Below are 24410 nucleotides of genomic sequence, written 5' to 3'. Positions count from 1 at the left end.
TATCATGGTAATTTGATTTCAAACTCATGCATATCATCCATAAGAATTAGACAAGTCCTTATTATTGAACCAAACTTCTTTTATACTATTATCATAAACATCTTTAGTATGTCCAACATACCTTTCTTTCTTATACTTTTTTCATTAATTATTCTTAAATTTTAGTTATGGCATCCTTTCAGGCCTTAATGCATCTTTTCATGCATTTTGGTTATGGCATCCTTTCATGCATTTTAGTTATGGCATCCTTTCATGCCTTAATGCATTCTTTCATGCATTTTAGTTATGGCATCCTTTCATGCCTTAATGCATCCTTTCATGCATTTTAGTTATGGCATCCTTTCATGCCTTAATCCATCCTTTCATGCATTTTAGTTATGCCATCCTTTCATGCCTTAATGCATCATTTCATGCATTTTAGTTACGTCATCCTTTCATGCCTTAATACATCCTTCCATGTATTTTAGTTATGACATCCTTTCATGCCTTAATGCATCCTTTAATGCATTTTAGTTATGGCATCATTTCATGCCTTAATACATTCTTTCATGCATTTTAGTTTTGGCATCCTTTCATGCCTTAATCAATCATTTCATGCATTTTTGTTGAAAACATTTTTGATATTTCGATATAACAAATTAAGGTAAATGAATTTTAAGATTTTACAAATGATTTTACAAATTTATATTCGATTCAATTAACCGAATATCAAATTATTACTCCAAGTTTTTCAAGATTAATTTTAATCCTTACTAAATGTGTAAAATTGTGATTTGTACTTAAACTATTTTTGAAACAATTTTCACAAAGTATTTTGAACCAAAAACAAGCCTTAAATCAATTATTCAAAAGCATGCACCGATGCATCAGTCCATGCATCGATGCATCGATGAATTAATTGAACATCGAATGCATTCCATGCACCGATGCACTCTCCATGCATCGTTGCACTCTGAATATTTTCAAAACATCGAATACATTTGATGCATCGATGCACAAGCCATGCATCGATGCACCAGACTATTTTTCAAACATCGAATGCATTTCATGCATCGATGCACACTTGGTGCACCGATGCATCAAGTGTTCCAACGGTCAAAATATTTGAATTTTACACTGATACACCGATGCATCCTCCATCATTCATCGATGCATGAGACGCTCCACCCAGAAAATTAATTGTTTTCACACAATAACGGCTCTATTGACTCCACTAATTATCACCAACATTCAGAAGTGATTCAAGGTGTATTTAAACAAGTTCTGAAGCCCTTGATCAACAAGAAATCATAGAGAAACAAGAGAGAAAGCATCAAACACCAAGTTTGTGCAAATCAAGCCAATTTTCCTTTCAATATTCATTTTGCTTTCAAGAACACCATTTGTGCTCATTTGTAATTATCTTTGAGTGTTCTTTTCTTGTTCTAGAATTGTGCAAACATCTTACCTTGTGAGGTTTTTCTTGTAAGTTTGCAAATTTGTAATCTTCTCTTTGGGAAAAGAGTGTTCTCAAGAATTGGGGTATATTCTTGAGGGTATTGTAAGGTTATCTCTTTGGCCTCAAAAGAAAGAACAAATTAGTGAATTTGTTGGAAAATCCTTAGTGTGGATAGCTAAGGTAGTGGACGTAGACTTTGATTGAGAAAGTCGAACCACTCTAAATCGCTATGCAAATCTTTTCAATTTTCTACAAAAGCTTCCACCGAATTTTTAATTGCCAATTCACCCCCCTCTTGGCTAATTCTGTCGATCGATTAAATCAACAATTGGTATCAGATACTAACTCATTTGAAGGTTTAATCACCTCTTAAGTCTATTCGGGAAGAGTTATATCGATTATCAAAGTCATCAATGGCCTCCGCTTCAAACTTCGACTCCGGTCTCGATTCGATGCCCGTCAACAAGCCTCCTTTCTTCAATGGAGCTAACTATGCCTATTGGAAGAATAGAATGATGTACTTCATTCAAGAAAGTGACATGGGAGCATGGAATGCTGTAGAAGAATGATACATCAAACCTCTCACTCATCCAAGGTTGTGGAGTGAAGGAGAGACAAGAATGTTCCAGCTCAACTCCAAAGCCATCCATATCATTTTTTGTGCTCTTGGACCAGATGAATACAGAAGAGTTTCATCGTGTAACCGCCAAAGAAATATAGGACAAACTTCAAGTCACTCATGAAGGTACCGATGAGGTAAAGAAATCTAAAATTAGTATTTTAACGCATAGCTATGAAAATTTCAGGATGAAACCAAATGAAGATATCAAAGCTATGACGGATAGATTTTCAACGATTGTCAATGGTCTCAAATCATATGGAGAGACCATTTCAAATGAAAAGCTTGTAAGGAAGTTAGTCTACTCCCTCCCAAAATAGTGGCAATCAAAGAAGACGACAATCATCGAGTCTAAGGACTTAACATCCTTAACTCTTGAAGAGCTAATTGGGTCACTCCTCACTTATGAAATGATGCTCGAAGATGAGGTGGACCTCGAAAAAATTGACGAGACACCAAAGGAGAAGGAGAAGAAGAAAAACATTGGAGTTGCTCTCAAATCCACAAAAGATGAGAGTGATTCGAATAACGATGACGATGATGAGGAAATGGCATTATTTGCCAAACGGTTCAGAAAAATAATGAGACCTTATCGAGGAAGAAAATTCAAACGAAATGAAGGCCTCAAAAATGAACCGAAAGAGAAGGACCCAATCATTTGCTACGAATGCAAAAAGACAGGACATGTTAAATATGATTGCCCATAATTGAAGAAAAAGGGTCAATCAAAGAATAAGCACAAGGCTCATGTGGCCACATGGAGCGATGAAGAAAGTTCCGATGAAGAGGAACAAGAAGTAGCTAACTTGTGCTTGATGGCATTTGGGGAAGATTCTAAGGTAACCTCTAACTCATCCGATTTTGATGATTTATCCTATGATGAGTTATTAGAGGAATATAATGGATTGGCTTCGGATTATGAGAAATTATTTTTAAAATATAAAAACGATGTTTCAAAATTGAAAAATGAAAACAAACTCATATCCAAAACCAACAACGATCTTGAAAGTAAAATCAAAGATTTGTAAATCAAACTAGAAGAGTTTGAAAAGAAAAATTTAGATTTGCAAAATTTACTTTCAAAGATCAATGATGATCATCAAAAGAAAATTGATGATCTTAAAACTTCTTTTGATAAAGTTGGAACAAAACATTTTGAAAAAGGTTAAAATTCAAAATCCAACTTTCTTAGAAAAAGTTTTAGAAACTACAATCATAGAGGTCCCCAAAGAACCTCTAATGGAAAAATCGTTAGAAGTATGTGGGTTCCTAAAGAACTCATTACTACTAAAGATAAAAATATCCTACATAAATGGATACCTAAGGGGACTAGGATTTTGGAAACTAATGAATATGGACCCAAAAGAATTTGGGTACCAAAAATCAAAAATTAATCTATGTTTGTAGGGAAATGAGCATTGCTACAAGGCACGGGAAACAAATTCAAATTCATGTTACCTTGATAGTGGATGCTCAAGACATATGACCGGAGACAAAAACCAGTTCATTGAGCTTAACGCCAAAAATGGAGGAGAAGTGACTTTTGAAGACAATTCAAAAGGTCACATTGAAGGTATTGGTACAATAGGTAATACCTCTTCCATACAAATTAAGAATGTTTTATATGTGAATGGATTAAAGCATAATCTATTGAGTATTAGTGAATTATGCGATAAAGGATTCAATGTCTTATTTGAAATTAATGGTTGTAAAGTCATTGACATTGCATCTAATCGGATTATGCTTGTTGGCCATAGAATAGGGAACATTTACATGGTGCATTTAGATTCTTTTGATATGACTAATTTATGCCTAGTTTCTAAAGATGAACATGATAGTTGGTTATGGCATAGGAGACTAGGACATACTAGTATGAGTGTTTTGCAACGGCTAATTCAAGGTGATTTAGTACGAGGGTTGCCTAAGCTTAAATTTGATAATGATAAAATCTGTGATGCTTGTGCTAAAGGAAAACAAAAGTGTGTTTCTTTTAAATCCATTAATGACGTATCAACTAGTAGAGTATTACAATTGATCCATGTAGATCTTTTTGGGCCAAGTAGGACTACTAGCTTGGGTGGAAAACAATATGCATTTGTCTTGGTAGATGACTATTCTAGATATACTTGGGTTCTATTTTTAAGTACTAAAGATGAAGCATTAGAACAGTTCATCACATTTTCAAAAATAATCCAAAATGAAAAGGGTTACTCTATAACTAGTGTTAGGAGTGATCATGGTACTGAATTTGAAAATCTTGGATTTATTGAATTTTGTAATTCTAATGGTATTAGTCATAATTTTTCAGCACCTAGAACCCCTCAACAAAATGGAGTTGTTGAGAGGAAAAATCGAACTTTAGAAGAAATGGCTAGAACCATGCTTTGTGAAAATAATTTGCCAAAATATTTTTGGGCGGAATCCACAAATACTGCTTGTTATGTTGTTAATCGAGTAATGATTAGGCCAATTTTAAAGAAAACTCCATATGAAATTTTCAAAAATAAAAAGCCTAACATTAGCTATTTCCATCCTTTTGGATGTAAATGTTTTGTTTTAAACAACGGTAAAGAAAACCTTGGCAAATTTGATGCTAAAAGTGATGAAGGAATTTTTCTGGGTTACTCCTTAAATTCTAAAGCTTATCGAGTATTTAATAAAAGAACTTTAGTTGTAGAAGAGTCTATACATGTTGTTTTCGATGATAATCCCCTTCCAAGGAAGGATTCTTGTGTGAATGATGATGTAGGTGTTATAAATACAAATGATGTTAGACATGAAGTTGGAGAACCATCATCAAAGGAAGAAACGAAAAATGAGGAAACTCATGATCCTCTTGAGAATCCAACCATTGAAGAAAGGGAAGTATCTTATCCAAGAGAGTACAACTATGTCAAGGATGGTGAAATTATAGGTGATCCATCAAAAGGGGTAACAACTCGATCTTCTCTTAGAAATATTTGTAATTATGTTGCATTTATCTCATGCATAGAGCCTAAGAATATTAAAGAAGCATTAAATGGTGAACATTGGATTATGGCTATGCAAGAAGAGTTAAATCAATTTGAGAGAAGTAAACTATGGACATTAGTTGAAAGGCCTAGTAATAAATCTACTGTAGGTACTAGATGGGTATTTAGGAATAAGCTTGATGAGAGTGGTAATATAGTGAGAAACAAGGCTAGACTTGTTGCTCAAGGGTATACTCAAGAAGAGGGCATAGACTATGATGAAACATACGCTCCCGTAGCTAGGATGGAAGCAATTAGAATGTTATTAGCATTTGCATGTTTTCATGAATTTAAATTATATCAAATGGATGTTAAAAGTGCATTTTTAAATGGTTTTATAAAAGAAGAAGTGTATGTGGAACAACCTCCAGGTTTTGAAGATTCAAAATTTCCAGATCATGTTCTTAAATTGACAAAAGCTCTTTATGGTTTAAAACAAGCTCCTAGAGCTTTGTATGAAAGATTGTCAAATTTTTTAATTGAAAAAGGTTTTTCAAAAGGAAAGGTTGACACTACATTGTTTTTAAAGCATAAAGGTAAAGATTTATTAGTAGTTCAAATTTATGTTGATGATATAATATTTGGTTCTACTAATGATGTTCTTTGCCAAGAATTTTCTAAGCTAATGCAAAGTGAGTTTGAGATGAGCATGATGGGGGAGCTCTCATTTTTCTTGGGACTCCAAATCAATCAAAGAAAAGATGGCATCTTCATTAATCAAGCTAAGTACGTCAAAGATATGCTCAAGAAGTTTGGACTGGAAAATGGGAAACCTCATGACACTCCAATGAGCTCTTCAACAAAGCTTGACTTAGATGAAGGAGGTAAATGTGTAGATGTTAAATTATATAGGTCAATGATTGGCTCTTTGCTTTATCTAACTGCAAGTAGACCGAACATTATGTTTAGTGTTTGCTTATGTGCTAGATTTCAATCATGTCCTAAGGAATCACATTTACTAGCTGTTAAGAGAATCTTTAGATACCTTAAGGACACTCCTAGTTTAGGACTTTGGTATCCTAGAGACTCTAGCTTTAGCTTGCATGCCTTTTCTGATGCGGATTATGGAGGATGCAAATTAGATAGGAAAAGCACCTCCGGTACTTGTCAATTCGTTGGAAATATGTTGATTTCTTGGTTTTCAAAGAAGCAAAATTGTGTTGCATTATCTACCACTGAAGCGGAATACATTTCAGCCGGTAGTTGTTGTACACAAGTTTTATGGATGAAACAACAACTTTTTGATTATGGAATTGAAGTAGGTACCATTCCTATCAAGTGTGACAATACTAGTGCTATTTGTCTCACTAAAACTCCCATCCAACACTCTAGAACTAAGCACATTGAAATAAGACATCACTTCATTAGAGACCATGTCACTAAGGAAGATGTAGTTCTAGAATATGTTGATACTTTGCATCAATTAGAGGATATCTTTACAAAACCCTTAGACAAGGAAAGGTTTTGGACACTTAGAAGAGAATTAGGTTTAACTGACCTATCTTCACTTAGTGTTTAAAATAATTTAGCACTTTTAATAAATACTGAAAAATGCTTATAATAATAATTTTTGATTGCATTCTTGCTATTAGTTAGGGGGAGTTTATGATTTTTAGTGAAAATTAATTTTATGTTCAAATAATGTTTAAAGATTAATTTAATTGATTGAACATAATTAATTTTTGATATATGAGTTGCCAACACCACTAGAGCCTATTAATTTAGCATTTTTTAAGCGTTTGAAACAGATTTTTCTTTTGACATTTTTGTGCTTAATGCACCGATGCACTTAACAATGCATCGATACATTCCTTTGAATGTGCATCGATCCATAAGACCATGCACCGATGCATCCGTCGGGTTTTAGGTTAAAATGCTTCATCTTCTTCATTTTTCTCAAAACCTAAAACACTAAACACACGGTCGTTCGTCCCCCTCTCCCTCAAATCTCTATTTTTGCTCAAAATCTTCGGGAAATCATCGGATTCTTCAAGATTTTTATCCTACAAACCTGCTAGAATCATTAAATCGCTCAAAACATATCCACATTCCCCTCAATCCGAATTTTTCAAGGTAATTTTTCAAAAACTCTATTTTATTAATTTTTGAACTTAGGACTCGTTTAGATTAGTTCTAGTTTGAAATAATTATCGGGCATTGGTTATATGATGATTCTAAACTAGTTTCTACAACGAATTTCATCAAAAACACATAATTTTTCAAAATTAAAATTTCGAATTTAAAAAAAAAATTAAAATTAAGTGATAGTTTTGATTTAATTGTGTTGTTTTCATGAAAACTATACATATTATGATATTATTTTAAAATAGTTTTCAAAACTTTGCCCATTAGGATTATGTTAGAGAACCTTGAATTATTGAGGACTCATTTGAGTTTTGGGATTGATTTTTGTGCATACATGTGTTTTTAAATTGCAGGTGATATTTCTTTTCCGATTTCCCTAACCATGTCTAATCCCAAACGCCCTAGGTCATCCTCGAGTCGGTCTCACCAAAACCGTCCTCCCGTTCCTCAACATCCTCCTCCCGATCCTCCGATGGAGTAGACTTACTTGCCATGCTTTCTTGTTCTTAAAACTTGATTTTGATTTTTGTGCTTTGTTTGGTACTTTGAACTTGATTAGTTGTTGGATGTTTGTTTGAGTATGCTTGAACTTATTATATATATTTGGTTTGACATTTTAACGCTTTCTGTTTATTAATTTTGCATCATTAGAAATTTATGACCAAATTATGCCATTTCACATTTTATTATGAATATTGTTTATGAAAACTAATGGCTAATCTCTCTTTTGATTGTCATCTTAGCAGCCTATTATTAATAAATCAATTGGCTAATGTTTTTCAAAATTCTTGTTTAAAACGTTTTTATATAGTCTTTTTGATTTAACAAAAAGGGGGAGAAAATTTAAGATGTGCTTAAGATGTGCTATAGTAAGGGGGAGTAAGTTTTTCAAAATCGATTTCAAAAATAATTTCTTAAACAAATCTTAAAATTACTCAAATGTTTTGTTATATCAAAAAGGGTGAGATTGTTGAAAACATTTTTGATATTTCGATATAACAAATTAAGTTAAATGAATTTTAAGATTTTACAAATGATTTTACAAATTTATATTCGATTCAATTAACCGAATATCAAATTATTACTCCAAGTTTTTCAAGATTAATTTTAATCCTTACTAAATGTGTAAAATTGTGATTTGTACTTAAACTATTTTTGAAACAATTTTCACAAAGTATTTTCAACCAAAACCAAGCCTTAAATCAATTATTCAAAAGCATGCACCGATGCATCAGTCCATTCATCGATGCATCGATGAATTAATTGAACATCGAATGCATTCCATGCACCGATGCACTCTCCATGCATCGATGCACTCTGAATATTTTCAAAACATCGAATGCATTTGATGCATCGATGCACAAGCCATGCATCGATGCACAAGGCTATTTTTCAAACATCGAATGCATTTCATGCATCGATGCACACTTGGTGCACCGATGCATCAAGTGTTCCAACGGTCAAAATATTTGAATTTTACACTGATGCACCGATGCATCCTCCATCATGCATCGATGCATGAGACGCTCCACCCAGAAAATTAATTGTTTTCACACAATAACGGCTCTATTGACTCCACTAATTATCACCAACGTTCAGAAGTGATTCAAGGTGTATTTAAACAAGTTCTGAAGCCCTTGATCAACAAGAAATCATAGAGAAACAAGAGAGAAAGCATCAAACACCAAGTTTGTGCAAATCAAGCCAATTTTCCTTTCAATATTCATTTTTCTTTCAAGAACACCATTTGTGCTCATTTTTAATTATCTTTGAGTGTTCTTTTCTTGTTCTAGAATTGTGCAAACATCTTACCTTGTGAGGTTTTTCTTGTAAGTTTGCAAATTTGTAATCTTCTCTTTGGGAAAAGAGTGTTCTCAAGAATTGGGGTATATTCTTGAGGGTATTGTAAGGTTATCTCTTTGGCCTCAAAAGAAAGAACAAATTAGTGAATTTGTTGGAAAATCCTTAGTGTGGATAGCTAAGGTAGTGGACGTAGACTTTGATTGAGAAAGTCGAACCACTCTAAATCGATGTGCAAATCTTTTCAATTTTCTGCAAAAGCTTCCACCGAATTTTTAATTGCCAATTCACCCCCTCTTGGCTAATTCCGTCGATCGATTAACTCAACAATTTTAGTTATGAATTAGTTTTAGAGCAGTTCATACTCAGAAACTCATTCATAAATTCCTTTCCATACATATAATGATAACATATTAATTACTATAAACAGAAATTAACTTAAAACATTACTATTTGAATCATTGCAAATTTTATTCATCTCACATAATTACAATAAATGTACTCACCTGATAATCCCCGCTAATAAGGTGTAGAGATGTCTGGCTAATTAATAACTTTATCCTTCCCCTTTTTCTTGCTAGATTCAGGAACTTGATTATTATCTACACTAGCATCCATTTCGTACACATAACATACCAATATTAGTATACTCCTTAACATTATACTTTAATAATATTCAAAAGTATCATTATTTCAATTTCTATAACAATTTCAACCTATCTTGTAGTTCCAAACTCAATAGTATAGGTACTACTACCCTGATATTGATACTTCTATACTATGGTATCGATATCCCCTTTCAGTATTGATACCATTTCTATATTTTGTGTTGGCATGGTATCGATACCTTTCTCTCAGTATCGATACTACTATACTATGGTATCGATATCCCCTTTCAGTATCGATACCCCTTTTCAGTATCGATACCATTTTGACATTCTGGATCTATGGTATTGATACTTCCCTTTGTTAGTATCGATACCCTATCAGTATCGATACCACTTGCATCGGTATCAATAATGTTCATCACATTTCTACCTATTTACACTATAGTATCGATATTGTTCTATCAGTACCGATACCCTTACCCAGATTTACCATTTTTCAGCCCGATTTTTACTAAATTTCCCCCCTCTAATCTCTTATTTTTACCTCCAACAATACTATTAAACTTTTCTTTACTTAACCCCCTTTTATTCCTTCATTTAACCTCTTATAACAATTAGAACCTTAATAGAACACTTCAACTCAAGAATCGTATCATTTTCTAAATATGTTTTTAATCATATCTCATGCTTCTAATCTCTTATTTAATCCTTTGACAAGTCAATTCTACTAACAAACCTCAATAAAAACTCATATATCTAGATATCATTCAAAAACCCATTTCCTTAAATCTCATATAAAACATCCACCACTTAGTTTTAATCTTCTTCAATCCTTCCTTAAGCTTACATATCACTTAGTGTTACAAGAGCAACCCAAAATTTAAAGGAAGAACTAACTAATGGAAGTTTACCTTATGCTAGAGAGGAGAGCACTACCCATATGAGTAAAGAAGAAGAAAAATAGAAAGAGTTTACTTCCTCTTTCCCCCCTTTAGAATCCCTAATTAGGGATATATTTTAAATTCATTTTCCCTCTTAAAAGACCAAAGTGCCCTCTTAATTTATCTATTGGTACAATTTAGTCTAAACACTATTCCGAATCATTTCCTCATCTTTTACCACTTATTTAAATCAAATCTTTTCAATAAAGTCTCTGAGATGATACTTGGGGTAATACATGATCTCTCTCTAAAAAATCACAATACGTTTAAAATATTATATTTATACATTTTACAGTTATCTTTTAATATATTAATATTTATATTAATATTAATATACTCTTTTAATATTTTATTTTGACAATAAAAATTCAATTTCATAGATAAAATTTATTAAAAACAAATATAAACCATAGAAGTGTTATCATATTGGATAATGGGTAATAACAATTATAATGTTAATGAATACCATATAAACAATATCACTAAAATCATATCAAATTTTTTATATTTTAACATAAAAATGTTCATTTTACATAACTTGGAAGGAAAAAAATACATAATTATAAATATAAAAATTATATATCTTACAGTTCACCACCAAAATAAATAATTTAATTAATTCAAATTTAAGTAAATAATTTTAAACATGACCATTACGATATTATTAATGATATATATTTATAATCCAGTTTTAATAATTAAATTAGAACAATTCATCTATGTAATTTTATATTTTAGATAATTTAAAGTTTGTTGCGGCTTTGCGGCGCAATTTATAGCGTGTTATGGTGTTACGTAACGGTTTTTAACTGGATCACTACCCCTTAGATCCTTTTATTGAGTTTTGTCGAAAGGTGCATGTTTGCTCTCTAACCGAAGCTACTTCCCATCTTCAACAAGAGCTCCCAACTAGCAAGGTGAATATTAGCAATATGGTCAATAAAAAAAGAATATTAGCAATACATGTCACATACGAACCAGGTATGATTTACTTATCTGCAATAAAATCAAATGAGATAAAAATGGGGAATTATAAGGAATAACACATTATTTTAATGTTAAAAACGACGCAACCAGAAATTTAAAAAGGAATTTACTAAAATAAGATTAACGGCACTGAAAATATTAACTTATAAGTAATATATTGGGTTATAACTATCTCAAAATAACTTAAAATGATGTAATCAGGAATCCTATCTTACAAGTTAAAGGCGGCATTCAAAATATTATAAAGCGGAACTGAAAAAATTATCAATGTAGTAACATAACATGTTGTACTAAAATGTTATATAAGGTAAGAAAATGAGTTATAAACTGCAAATATTATTAATATTTTAGGTTGCGCCTAAAATTTTATTATAGTTTAAGCTGATGGAGGCTTGAATTTTCCCACAATAAGAAAGTTACGATATGGAATCTTAAAATTTTTATTATAAAAAATCGAAAGTATGGATACTTTTACACAAATATCAATACTTTCGAATTAAAAAAAAAAGAAAATAGAAGACTGCAAAGTATGAATATTTTTCCAAAAATATCGATACATTTAAATTCGAAAGTTAAAATATCATTTTTTTCATTTTTTTAAATTCAAAAGTATGGATATTTTTTCACAAGTATTGATTTTTTCGAATAAAAAAATAAAAATGAAAGGCTACAAAATATCTATACTTTTCAAAAAGTATCGATACTTTCCAATTTAAAGAAAAACATGAAAAATGATAAGGCTACAAAGTATGGATACTTTTCCAAAATATTGATACTTTTAAATTTGAAAATTAAAATTTCATTTTTCATTTTTCATTTTTTTAAGTTCGTAAATATATACATTATTTTACGAATATCAATACTTTCAATTTTGTTTTTATAAATTTTGATTTTAGCTTTAACTTTTTTTAATATTTAAAAGTATCGATAATAATATTTTAAGTATTGATATTTAAATTTTTAAAATCTTTTTTGTGCAACTTATTTAATTAATAAAATTATTAATATAACATATTGCAACTTATTTCTTAGTGAACCATAACATCCTTGGACGCAACCTATTTTCTTTAAAAAATATTAATATTTTATTATAGATTGCAACTTATTTTCTTAGTGAACCATAACATTCTTGGGCGCAACACATTTTATTAATAAAAATATTAACATTTTAGATCGTAACATATTTTTTAGTAAACCATAACATTCACGTGTGCAACCTTATTTCTTATATATAATCATAACATTTTCAGCTTTAATTTATTTTCTTATCATGGGTAAATCCAAGACTCATCATCTTAAAATTTGATAATATTTTAGACGCAACCCATTTTATTATTAAAAATATTAAGATTCCAAATTTCAACATGATTTCTTAGTGAACTATGACATTCTTGTACATAACTTATTTTATTAATAAAAATATTACAATTATAGATCACAATCTATTTCTTATTGAATCATGACATTATTAGACGCAATCTTATTTCATATATATTCATAACATTTTCAGCTTTTAAACTTATCTTCTTCTCGTTGGAAAATCTAAGATTTATCAGCTTAAACTATGATAAAATTTCAAGTGTAACCTAAAATGTTAATAGTATTTGTAGCATTTGTAGATTATAACTCTTTTTTTTTTTACTTTGTATGACATTTTAATTAAAACCTATTATATTACTCTGATTGATAATTTTTTCAGTTGAAATTTATAATATTTTAGATAATACTTTTAATCTACAATTTTTTACGGATCATGTTATTTATTAGCATTATTTTAGACATATCAGAGCACAACCTCCCAGTAAAAATGTCATTAATCCTTTAGTTATTTTTACTATTTCATACAGCGCCTAGAAACTTACAATTGGTAAAAGGTACACAAATTCTCTGTATAAACAATGAATCATCCCTGGAAAGCTGCGGACAAGTTTATTAATTTCTTCTCTTCACTGTTCTTTTACCTCTTTGTTTTTACAGCAGTCAGCAGTCGGCAGTCGGCAGTCGGCAGTCGGCAGTCGGCAGTAAATCTTAAGATCCTCAGAGATAGACTCGGTTCATTGTATTCAACCAAAAAGACATTCGTGCCATCCACTTTATCTATTTTATTCTTTTTAAAATAATCAAAATCTCGAGATCTAAACCATTTTAAAAGCACAAAATAAAATAGCATGGACAAAATTCATTTTTAGGAGAACGAAAGATGGGTTTGAATAGCAATATTCTTTTTATTAACATTATAAGTGAGAGTATCTAATTCTAAAGAATTCAATCATTTGACAATAAATTTTTAAATAATTTATAGTTATTATATTTGAATTTAAAATCTCTAGATTTAACAACTATCTCTTTAATCTATGAAATTGTTTGATTCTTGTGTTTAGATAACATTATTAATTATTATATTTTATAAATAAAATGTTTCAGTGAGAGGTTCGATTAAATTTGATTATATCTAATGTCAACGGTGTGACAAATGTTAATATATATATATATATATATATATATATATATATATATATATATATATAACAAAATGGAGGAGGCAGAGCTGCGTGTCCACTGGATTGAAGCACGCATTTGTGCATTATCTTCTTCCCAAATTCCGTTGCTTCCGGATTAAAACGATATCTTTTCGACCCGCACATGAGGAGAAAGTTAAAATGATTAATATATAAAATTAAAATAATATAAAAATATTCTTATACTAATAATAAAGACGGATATATGATTTTATGTTAAAAGATAGATTTTTAAAATTTTATAGACAGACAAAATTATAAAATTTTAAAAAATGAAAATATATTATAGATAAAAACATAAAAATATATTTAAAATATATAATAATTTAAAATTTTAAAAGGAACGGATATTTCATCCATTTCGTTTGGTCCAATCCAAAATAATACTTTATATATATATATATATATAAAAGATACGGAAGGTTAAATACCAAATAGTCTTCGATCGTTAAAATTTAAATACAAAATATTTGCATGATTCTCAAGTTTAAGTGTGAATGTTATTTAAGAGAGAGTGAATATAGCAAACTAAAGAAATGGAATTCCACTTATATCAGGGCTTGGTATGAAAATTAATGTAGGTGGCATTTCCGACAAGTAACCAAAGGGAAACAAAGATTGGATTTAGATATTAACCAAAAATTCTAATTAATAATTAAGATGAATTTTATTATAATTTTAGGGATTGTATTTAAGTTTATTTAATAAAAAAATCTTATAGAATAAGAATTTTTTTTGTGATCAATCATTTAATACTATAAATATAAGTAAGTTTTGACCTTTAAAATCATGAGAGAAAATTATTTTAGAGATAATCCTCGTATGGTCTATGCAATTTTTTAGGTTTATGTTGTAGAGATGGGTTTTGTAAGGATATTAGAGGAGTGATTTTAGATATTTTAAAATTTTGATATAGATATCAAATTTTAAGATATATGAAATATCATGTATTTGTATCATTCCTAATCTCTATATTTATAGTAGATTATTATTTTTCTCATCCCTCGAGGTAGATAAGGTTGCACCACATTAAATATGGTCTGTAGTATATGCCTTATTATACATTGATTTTGCTTTGGTGATTTTTTTTGCTCACAAGTTCTTAATAAGTGATATCAGAAATATGATTTGAGTTGTGATGTTTTGAATTAATTTGATGTTGTAGATTTCGTTAATGATTTTAGAAACATACAAGAAGAATTTTGTTAAAACAATTCTCAATGATCCAATAATGCTTTAATAGATATTTTATAAAAAAATAAAGTTGTTGAAGACTTGACGACGATGTTTTAAATATTTTTGACTTGTTTAAGAACTAAAATTGTTAAGACTAGAAGTGTCACGCCTTGATTTTTAATTTAAAATATATTTAATTTATTTAATATAATTAAGGGACCAAAACGGATAATTCTAAAGCTTTATGAGTTAATTATGACTATTTGGAAAGTTTAGGGACTTAACTCTAAATTATTTCTTTTTAGGTCAATAAAGAAAATGAAAAAAATGGGAAATTGTGTGACTGAGGGATATTGAACCCTGAACTTTTATATGGCCAACCATGCCCCTACCAATCGGGCTAGTTATTGTTAATGAGTTGAAATAATAAAAATTTTATTTTAGTTTTAATAACTTGGTGTTAACCCATTTTTGAAACCCTCCCCCCGATGCTGGTTTGATCCCAAAACCCATTTTTCCCAATTAGACAACCCACACCGTTGCCTCTCCACTCAGCCTCCTATGGACAACAGTGGTGTGTATCGCCGCCAACAGCAGCTCCAACGTCAACTCGTGACCCAACTCTGATCGGTAAACCACCCAGATCGATCACCGTTTGGCATGGATTGTGATAAAAATTGTTCGAAACATCATCGCTCATCTCTACCACAGCTCGTCGGTGAGCAACATGACCACTACCATCGAGAGCGCTTGGTCGTCGTGATCAAAACCCGGTGTCCCTCTTGCCGTGAAGCCTAGCTATTCGTCGTGGAGGAAGCTACGAAACCTCGTCGGGAAACAAAACCATCGTTCAGTTTTTGAGTTTTTTCAATCAAACCGGTGACTCGTTCTCCACACTGCCCTCGCCATTATCATCCTCACGTGATTCCGAGCAAAACCCGACCGGTGTTGCTCCCCACCGTTATTGTTTTCGTTCGTCCACTGTTGGGGTAAGTATTCGAGCATTTTCCCAGTAGTTTCGTTGTGATCTTTACTTGATATTAATTTGTTTTGAAGTTGTTTCGTTGTAAGAATGCTTCGAGAATGATCGACCATCATCCACCATCGTTTTCATCACCTCACGGGCCGCCTGCGCGCTTAGGAATGGTTCACCGGTCATGAAACCTTCTAGAGATCAATCTGAGTCGACTCGGATCGAACCAAGTTAACATAAACATGTATGAGTCCGACCGAACCGAGTCAACTCAAACCTTCCTGAGTCAGACCAAATTGGGTTGAGCCGAATCAACTCACGGGTCAATTTGGACTGAGTCAATTCGTTGACTTTGATCAGAGTTGACTTTAACTTTGACTTTGACCACCGTTTACTTTGACTTTGTCCAAAAACTAAAATTTTCCCAAAAGTCATATTTTGTGTTTTTTGACGTTATGGGTTTGAATCCAAAGTCAATTTTTCCAAATTCGAACTCGGTAAGCCAATTTTTAATGTTTTATCTTCAGAGTCAATTTGGTTTTTCGATTAAGTTTTGTTTTTGACATAAATTTATTTGCTATGTATTTGAGACTTTATGATCGTGGACTTAAAGTTTGAGGGCAATCGAATGGAGTTTAAATGGTTGATTGATGTGGCTCGTAAATTGAGATAATACTTTACTACCCATTGCATATTGTATGGTAAAAGTTAGGTATTGGTTATTGCATAAATAAATATGATTAGGTTGGGAATAAATATTAACTATTCTAAACCTATATTGATCCCGATAAAATGTCAAAAATGCCATTTGGATACAAATATGACATGATTTACCTCTGATTATAGAAACGACTTGGAATAAGTGAATGACCTTGGATAAACCCTGAAAATACTTTGAACCTAAGCATTGAACTGCTTCTAAATGTCTTGGACCACGACCCAAGCTCGTCGGTCTCTTTGGATACCATTGTAATACAAAAATAAATAATATAATTGGGATACATGTTCATATTCACAAGATTCGTTCTAATGGTGGTATGATGGTGACTAGTTTAACTAGTGTAATTAGTATTGAGAAGTGAATATTTTGAAAGATATCAGTCCGATTGATTAGTGAGTATTATCGTGTTGAGATCTGTTCAACCTTATTTGACCAAGAATCATGATAATTCAATATAAATCTTGAATAGGACAAATTATCGTTAAATTATTAAGTATTCTTTTAAAATAAAAATGAAAAAAATAACCCTATAGAGTAAAATTACAAAATTGCCCTTGCACCGCAAAAAGACCAAGATTGCCCCTAAAAGTGAAAAAATAACCCTAAAATGACATACCTAATCAAATTACCAGAAAAGTACATACGTTTGGATTGATCAGAATTATCGAAATGTCCTCAAGCTGTAAAATAACTAAAATAACCTCAAATGTTCAAATAACCAAAATACTCTAAACCCTAAAAGAACCAAAATACCTTAAACTCTAAGATGACCAAAGTAACCTCGACTGTTGAAGCGACTTGTTAACCTAACGACTTAAAATAAGTGGATGCCCTTGGTAAATTTAAGAAACACCCATAAACTTAAGTGTTGTATCGCCATTTAAAGTGAATCACGACACAAGTATGTCAGTCATTCTGGATATTGTTGCAATTCATAAATAAATTAAACACCACTGAAATATTTGTTTGTCTTGTGAAGATCTATTTGATGTTGATTATAAAGGAGGTTAGTTCAACTAATACAATCAATACTAGGGAGGGAATATCTGTGAAGTATCTTGACCCAAATGATTGGCAAGTATCCCAGTGTTGGAATCTGATTAGTGCAACTTGACTCAAGTCTGATGATTCGATATAATCTTCAATATTGCAAATTATCGCCTAACCATTATTAGGTTAAATTATTAAGAATTCTCCAAGAATCAAATGTCCAAAATGCATCTAATTGACTGAATAATGAAATTACTCTAGTTATATATGACTTTTAAATTATTCTGACTTAAGGTTCTTGAATACCTTCCTGATGCACTTGAATCCTAAATGGTACTGAAGTATTAATTCCTAAATGTCTGTTTAATCGAACATTCAAATATTTTTTTTACATTTATGCTAATGATCTAACCCTTTAATAAAATATATGGTCTAAAACTTGATCCATATTAGTCAAACTTAATGGATTAAGCAGGGCGACTTGAATACTATTCCCACACACATTTACCAACAAAATACTATTCCCACGACCCATGTGACGTGAAACAACAAAGTGGAGAGCTATTTGTGTTTTTTTTCCTTTAGATTTGTCCCACCCAATAATAAAATGTTGATTGTAATACACATAATAATGATGAACTTAGGAAAATCATTTTTGTTGGCAAAGGAATATGCATATGATCTCATAGGGGATGGGGGATATGGCCTAACCATAAACTACCATTATATCATGTGTTTACACACCACACCTTATCATAATTACCTATAAATTAAAAATAATTGCAATCAGTCAACTTCATTTGTGCAATCACCACTCATCTTTGTAATCTCAATGCATCATCATTTGCATATTCTCCATCCACTAGTTTAGTTCCATTTTCTTTCATTATTGACAAAAAAAAAAAACAAATTTATTGAATTATGAAAAAAATTGGTACAAAAAAAAAACAAATGAACAATATAAGAAATCTAAAAATTCAACCAAGCTTCGAAACATAATTGTTCTTATCAAAAAATTTCATTTGAATATAGGGATTAAAGGATGAATATAAAATGAATAATGAAATTGACGTGTCACTATAAGATAATGTCATATCAATATTGAAAAAAAATAAAAATGCCACGTCAATATTCATTTTCTTTTATTATTGAACAAAAAAAACTAATCTATTGAATTATGAAAAAACTATTACAAAGAAAAAACAAATGAAAATATAAGAAATCTAAAAATTCAACCAAGCTTCGAAACATAATTGTTCTTATCAAAAAATTTCATTTGAATATAGGGATTAAAGGATGAATATAAAATGAATAATGAAATTGACGTGTCACTATAAGATAATATCATGTCAATATTGAAAAAAATAAAAATGTCACGTCAATATTGAAAAATAAAAAATGATGCATCTACATCATTGTTATTTATTTTAACGGCGAGTGACTAAAATAAAATTAAAACGTAATATTAAGTATGTTTCTGAAAAAAATAATAGTTAGGTGACCATAATAGAAACTAAATGATAGATATGTGACTAAATAGGAAGTTTATACAATGTGCGGTGATTGGTATTAACATCCCAATGTGCGCAATTTTGAAGCTTTCTCTTTAAAACAATCTTATTTGAGCCCACTAACCCATCCTTGCTTTCCATTTGTTTCTGTGAATCCTTCTTCCTTATTCCTCTTTCCAGAAACAAAATTAAATCCATGGCTCTTTAAACTTGGTTGATAAAAGTCAAGAAAACTTTATCCAACACCCTGGATACTGCAACATCTTCTAACCAAAACTCCAACGTCGGGATTTTGTCCTTTGAAATCGCCGGTCTCATGTCAAAGCTTCTGCATATTTGGAATTGTCTTTTAGACAAGACCATAATTCGTCTTCGTGATGAATCGATAACTCTCCAAGGTGTCCGCAAGATCGTGTCCAACGACGAGTCTTTCCTGTTGGGTCTGGCGTGTGCTGAAATGTCCGAAAATCTCAGGCTGCTAGTAAAATCTATTTCCAGGATAAGCAGAAGGTGCAATGATCCGAATCTTCAGTGTTTCGATCGGTGGTTCAATGAGTTCGACAACTCGGGTAACGATAGCCATGGCTGGGTTTTCAGTTCCAAAGATATGGAAGCTAAAATGAAGAAGATGGACAAGTACGTGACCATTACGGTAACTTTTTACAAAGAAATGGACAAGTTATCCACAATTGAGAACGGTTTGAGAAAGTCATTTCAATGTAAAGATCAAAATATTTTCTGGCAAAGGCAAGAGGTAAAGTATTTAAAAGAGACATCTTTATGGAACAAAAGCTTTGACACTGTTGTTTCCATGCTCGTTAGATCGATCTTCACACTTCTGGGAAAGATGAAGCTTGTTTTTGGATTTGGCTCTCTCCCATCTTTTCCTCGAAGCCTCTCGGCTTCTGCAACGGTCCATCCATTAATGAGTTGTTCAAACCAAGAAGAAAAGAAAGATAAGGCCGTTAAGCTTTTCAAGTCTAACACCAATCTTCTTAAGCCTCCGGCAAGTACATTAGGTGCCGCAGCTTTGCAACTACACTACGCGAATTTGATAATCATAATGGAGAAGATGATCAAGTCACCGCAATCCGTTGGCGTCGATGCTCGAGATGATCTTTATTCCATGCTTCCGAGCAGTCTCAGATCGTCTCTAAGGGGAAGGCTAAAAGGAGTGGAGTTCTCGGCGAGTGATCCGGTGCTCGCCGGAGAATGGAGAACGGCTTTGAGAAGCATATTGAGTTGGCTGTCGCCATTAGCACACAACATGATCAAATGGCAAAATGAAAGGAGCTTTGAGCACAAGAATTTGTTGTCCAAAACGAATGTTCTTCTTCTGCAAACTCTCTTCTTTGCGAACAAAGAAAAGACTGAAGCAGCCATCACTGAGCTGCTGATGGGTTTGAATTACATTTGGAGATTCGAAAGGGAAATGACGGCAAAGGTCTTATTCGAGTGCAGCAACTTTAATTAGGAAACAATTGAGCTTAATCTTCTAATTGCTTCCGTTTCGAGATTTAATTTTGTTTTCTGCAATTTTAATATGATCAACTTTTTTGTTCTAGATTGAACTGATTACCAGATCTTTCAAGGTTTTGTTTTTCAATTCTAACCCCTTATCAGTATGCTATACTATAGAGACTTGTAAATGAAATGAAGCGAGTAGAATCTCAGAATATTGCATGGATTTTCAGGCAAATTCATGTCAATTATATTATATATACACTCATGTGAAGATATTCCTCTTATTTTTGGGTTTTTTTTTTTTGGTTGCTAAAACCACCCTGCTGGATCTAGATTCATTAGCTTAGGGAGTAGTTTAACTATTTGATTACTTAGGGGTAAATTACACATTTAGTACTTAAACTATCAGTTTTGATCTGTTTTAGTACCTAAATTTTTAAATTTTCAAAATCATACATAATGTTTAGTTTTCATTTCATTTTAAAACCCCACGGTTAAAAACTTAACGTGTTTAGTACATAAACTATCAATTTTGGCCTGTTTTAGTATCTAAACTTTTAATTTTTTTCGAAACGTAACGTTAAATTTTGAACGGAATGCTAAAATGAAACAAAAACAAAAGTTTTTAATGACGATGTATTAAAATGAAACAAAAGCTAAACTTTTGGTATGCTTTTGAATAAATTAAAAGTTTAGATATTAAAACAGACCAAAATTAATAGTTTAGGTATAAAATGTGTAATTAAAGAATATATATAATCATTTTTAAACCAATTTTGTCGTTCTTGAAAAAGGTAAGGAAACACTTATTCACAGTAGAGCGATCTTTCTTGCTTTTCTTTTGGGACATGGATGTAGGTGATGACTGATACTATTTACTTGAATAATTTTCCATGTTAGCAATTTATCACTACTGATTTGGTTCTGTTGTGCTTATTTTCAAGTAGGGAATTGTTTTTTAGAACCAATAGTAAAAGGGTGTTTTTTGTATTTTATTATTATCCGATCGTGGTCGTAGACATGGGCACGACGCAGTCTAACGTAGCAGTTATTAAAAGGTCCAGTCAGCATTGGGATGATTCTGGAAGAAGCCTACTCAACACAATCTGATGAGATCTTTTAGGAAATCTAGTTTTAAGTTTGAATTCAAAACATTTGAAATTATCTTTAGGATTATTTTGCATTTGAATTTATTTTCTATTTTAAGGATTTGGAAACCTATAAATACCCCTCAGTATGACTTGGATATCTTGAATATACTTTTGTATTTTATTTTCATTTTTTATAAAAGGTTTCCTTTTCTTTCATTACTTTCTTTACTTTACGTTTTCACCATTTTCACAAAAATGTGCTAAGTATGATTTGGATCATGCTTAGCTAATTTTATTACTTAGATGAGAGCTAGCGATGACTCAATTCTAGATGTGAGAATTGAAAAGCACTTAATACCCTTCGAGTTACATTCTTAGTTTTCTACAAACTAGGATTGGCAATCAGCCTTTCCTTTAAAAATAAAAACACTTTCATATCAAAATGTCGACGTTGGTCTGAATGTTGTTCTGATTTAAAGTTGGCAGGAAGGATCAACTTGTAGCATATTCGACTTCCTATGAATACAGTTAACAGCAGTCCGCTAAGGGAAACTGATATCGGATTCGATTCTCATAAAGACAACATAATATGAGTTGGACTTTTCCAAAACTTAATTTGATTCGTTTTAGCGGCGATAGTCGTAGTTAGTTCATTCAAGGACCAAATTTCGAAGGTTAACTTGGGAAGATTAGTTTACCAAAGAGAAAAGCAAGTTACAAGGGTTGGGCCTTGTAGATTATAACCGACATGAATCCCGAAGTAAAATCCATTTCGATGATCAAAGTGAATTGAGTCAAAGCTAAGCTTAAGGCTATTTTCCCTATAATTGCTTTCCGTCATTTTATTTCAACTCATTTGTTACTTTATTTAATTAATTTTATTTAATTCATATTATACCAAACCCCTGTTTATTTTTCTTTTGTTACAGTTTACATGGTTCAGAATCAACGCAACTCAATATCAGGAATTTCTAAGTCCTTGTGGATCGACCATTTTCTTCTCTTTATTACTCTCATTCTTATTTACTTTATTTATTTTGAGAAAATGAATTTATTTTACAGTTCATGAAACGTTTCAAATTGGCATCGTTTTCAGGGACTTCAACAAATTACTGATTTGTTTTTTTATTTTGATTTTATGACTAAGCAAACCTCGAGAGATTTGGTAGACTTTGACCCAGAGATCGAAGCACGAGCTCATAGAATTCACAGACAAAAATTTCGACAAAAGAGACAACAACAAGAACGACACTCAGGTCCAACACTTGACCAGAAGAACTACAACTGATGAATGATCGAACAATTAGAGAGTTGGTCAGAGCTCCTATAGTACAATAACCGTTGTGTATTGCCTTTCCCAACGGTGAGGCACTAATCCAACATTATGAGTGAATTTTGTGTTACAAGTATAACAATCCGAGACAAAAAAATAAAAATATAATTTTATTAATAAATAAAAAGTGCAATTTAGAATAAAAATCCTAAATGTCGACAGAGTATTGATTTGGAAATTAGCTGAGGCCTGTAGCTACACAATTTCCTTAAACAGATTTTCGACCACTCCTCGGTGCTCGAGATCTTTGGTTGTATGTCTCTCAGGATATAACAACGAGATGATAAACGTACAGTAGCACAACTGTAGATATCCTGAACTATATCTTACCTGAGGCTATCATCGAAAACTAGAGAGTAATAAAAGAGTTTTTGAGCTGTGTTTAACCCAATAGGTTTGCACAGTATTTATAAAGTTTCTCAAGAGAGAAGAATTGAAAAATATATTCTAAAAAGTAAGATTATTAATGAGTATTCGAATAAATTCGGAAGTACTCAATTAATACTACATTTAATCGAATATATTCGTGAATTGCAAGATTACCAAATAAATAATTTATCCACTATGAATTAAATACTTTCCAATTTATCACAAATTTTCTAACATGAAAAAAAACTGATGAGAAAAGAGAGAAGTGAAATATGAATATTTTTATATTGATTTTGTTACAAATGGATTGGTAACCAATGACAGGTGACGATTTATTGCCAATGAAAACCAGAAAAATTTTAGTTGCCAAAATGATTTTTTTAAGATTAGTAATGAAATCGATACACTCTTAAATTCAGTGCCTAAAATGTTATTATTTTAGACATTAATAATCATGTCAAAACGATTTCGTTTTGTTCACGTTATAGGAATGATACAAAAGTCCATCTATGTCATCGTATTGTTAAAATTTAACAATCTAATATTATAATTAAAATCAAAGTATAACATTAATATTAGAATTGAAGTAATTAAAATTTTAATTTTATTAACACTGCATTATTTAAAAATTCATTTTTTAAATAAAAATAGGCAAAATTTTTAAATAAAAATAGGCAAAATTCATTTTATTAACACTGCGTTATAGGAATGATACAAAAGTCCATCTATGTCTCGTAGATCCTTCGACTGCAGCAGCTTCGACTCTGTATGATC

At 31.3% G+C, this 24410-nt stretch overlaps 1 protein-coding gene across 1 annotated transcript; it reads left to right on the top strand.

Annotated features, from left to right (window-relative positions):
- The first annotated feature begins 19695 nt into the window (after positions 1-19695).
- Positions 19696-20853, top strand: LOC120158807 (protein PSK SIMULATOR 3-like). Its single transcript, XM_039169557.1, has one exon. It carries the CDS (start codon positions 19696-19698, stop codon positions 20851-20853), a length of 1158 nt encoding a protein of 385 aa, XP_039025488.1.
- The last annotated feature ends 3557 nt before the right edge of the window (positions 20854-24410 follow it).

Source organism: Hibiscus syriacus, unplaced genomic scaffold, assembly GCF_006381635.1.
Source record: "Hibiscus syriacus cultivar Baekdansim isolate YM2019G1 unplaced genomic scaffold, ASM638163v2 tig00111330_pilon, whole genome shotgun sequence".
In the NCBI taxonomy this organism is placed as follows: Eukaryota; Viridiplantae; Streptophyta; class Magnoliopsida; order Malvales; family Malvaceae; genus Hibiscus; species Hibiscus syriacus.
This window is presented reverse-complemented; position numbering and strand designations above follow the sequence as displayed.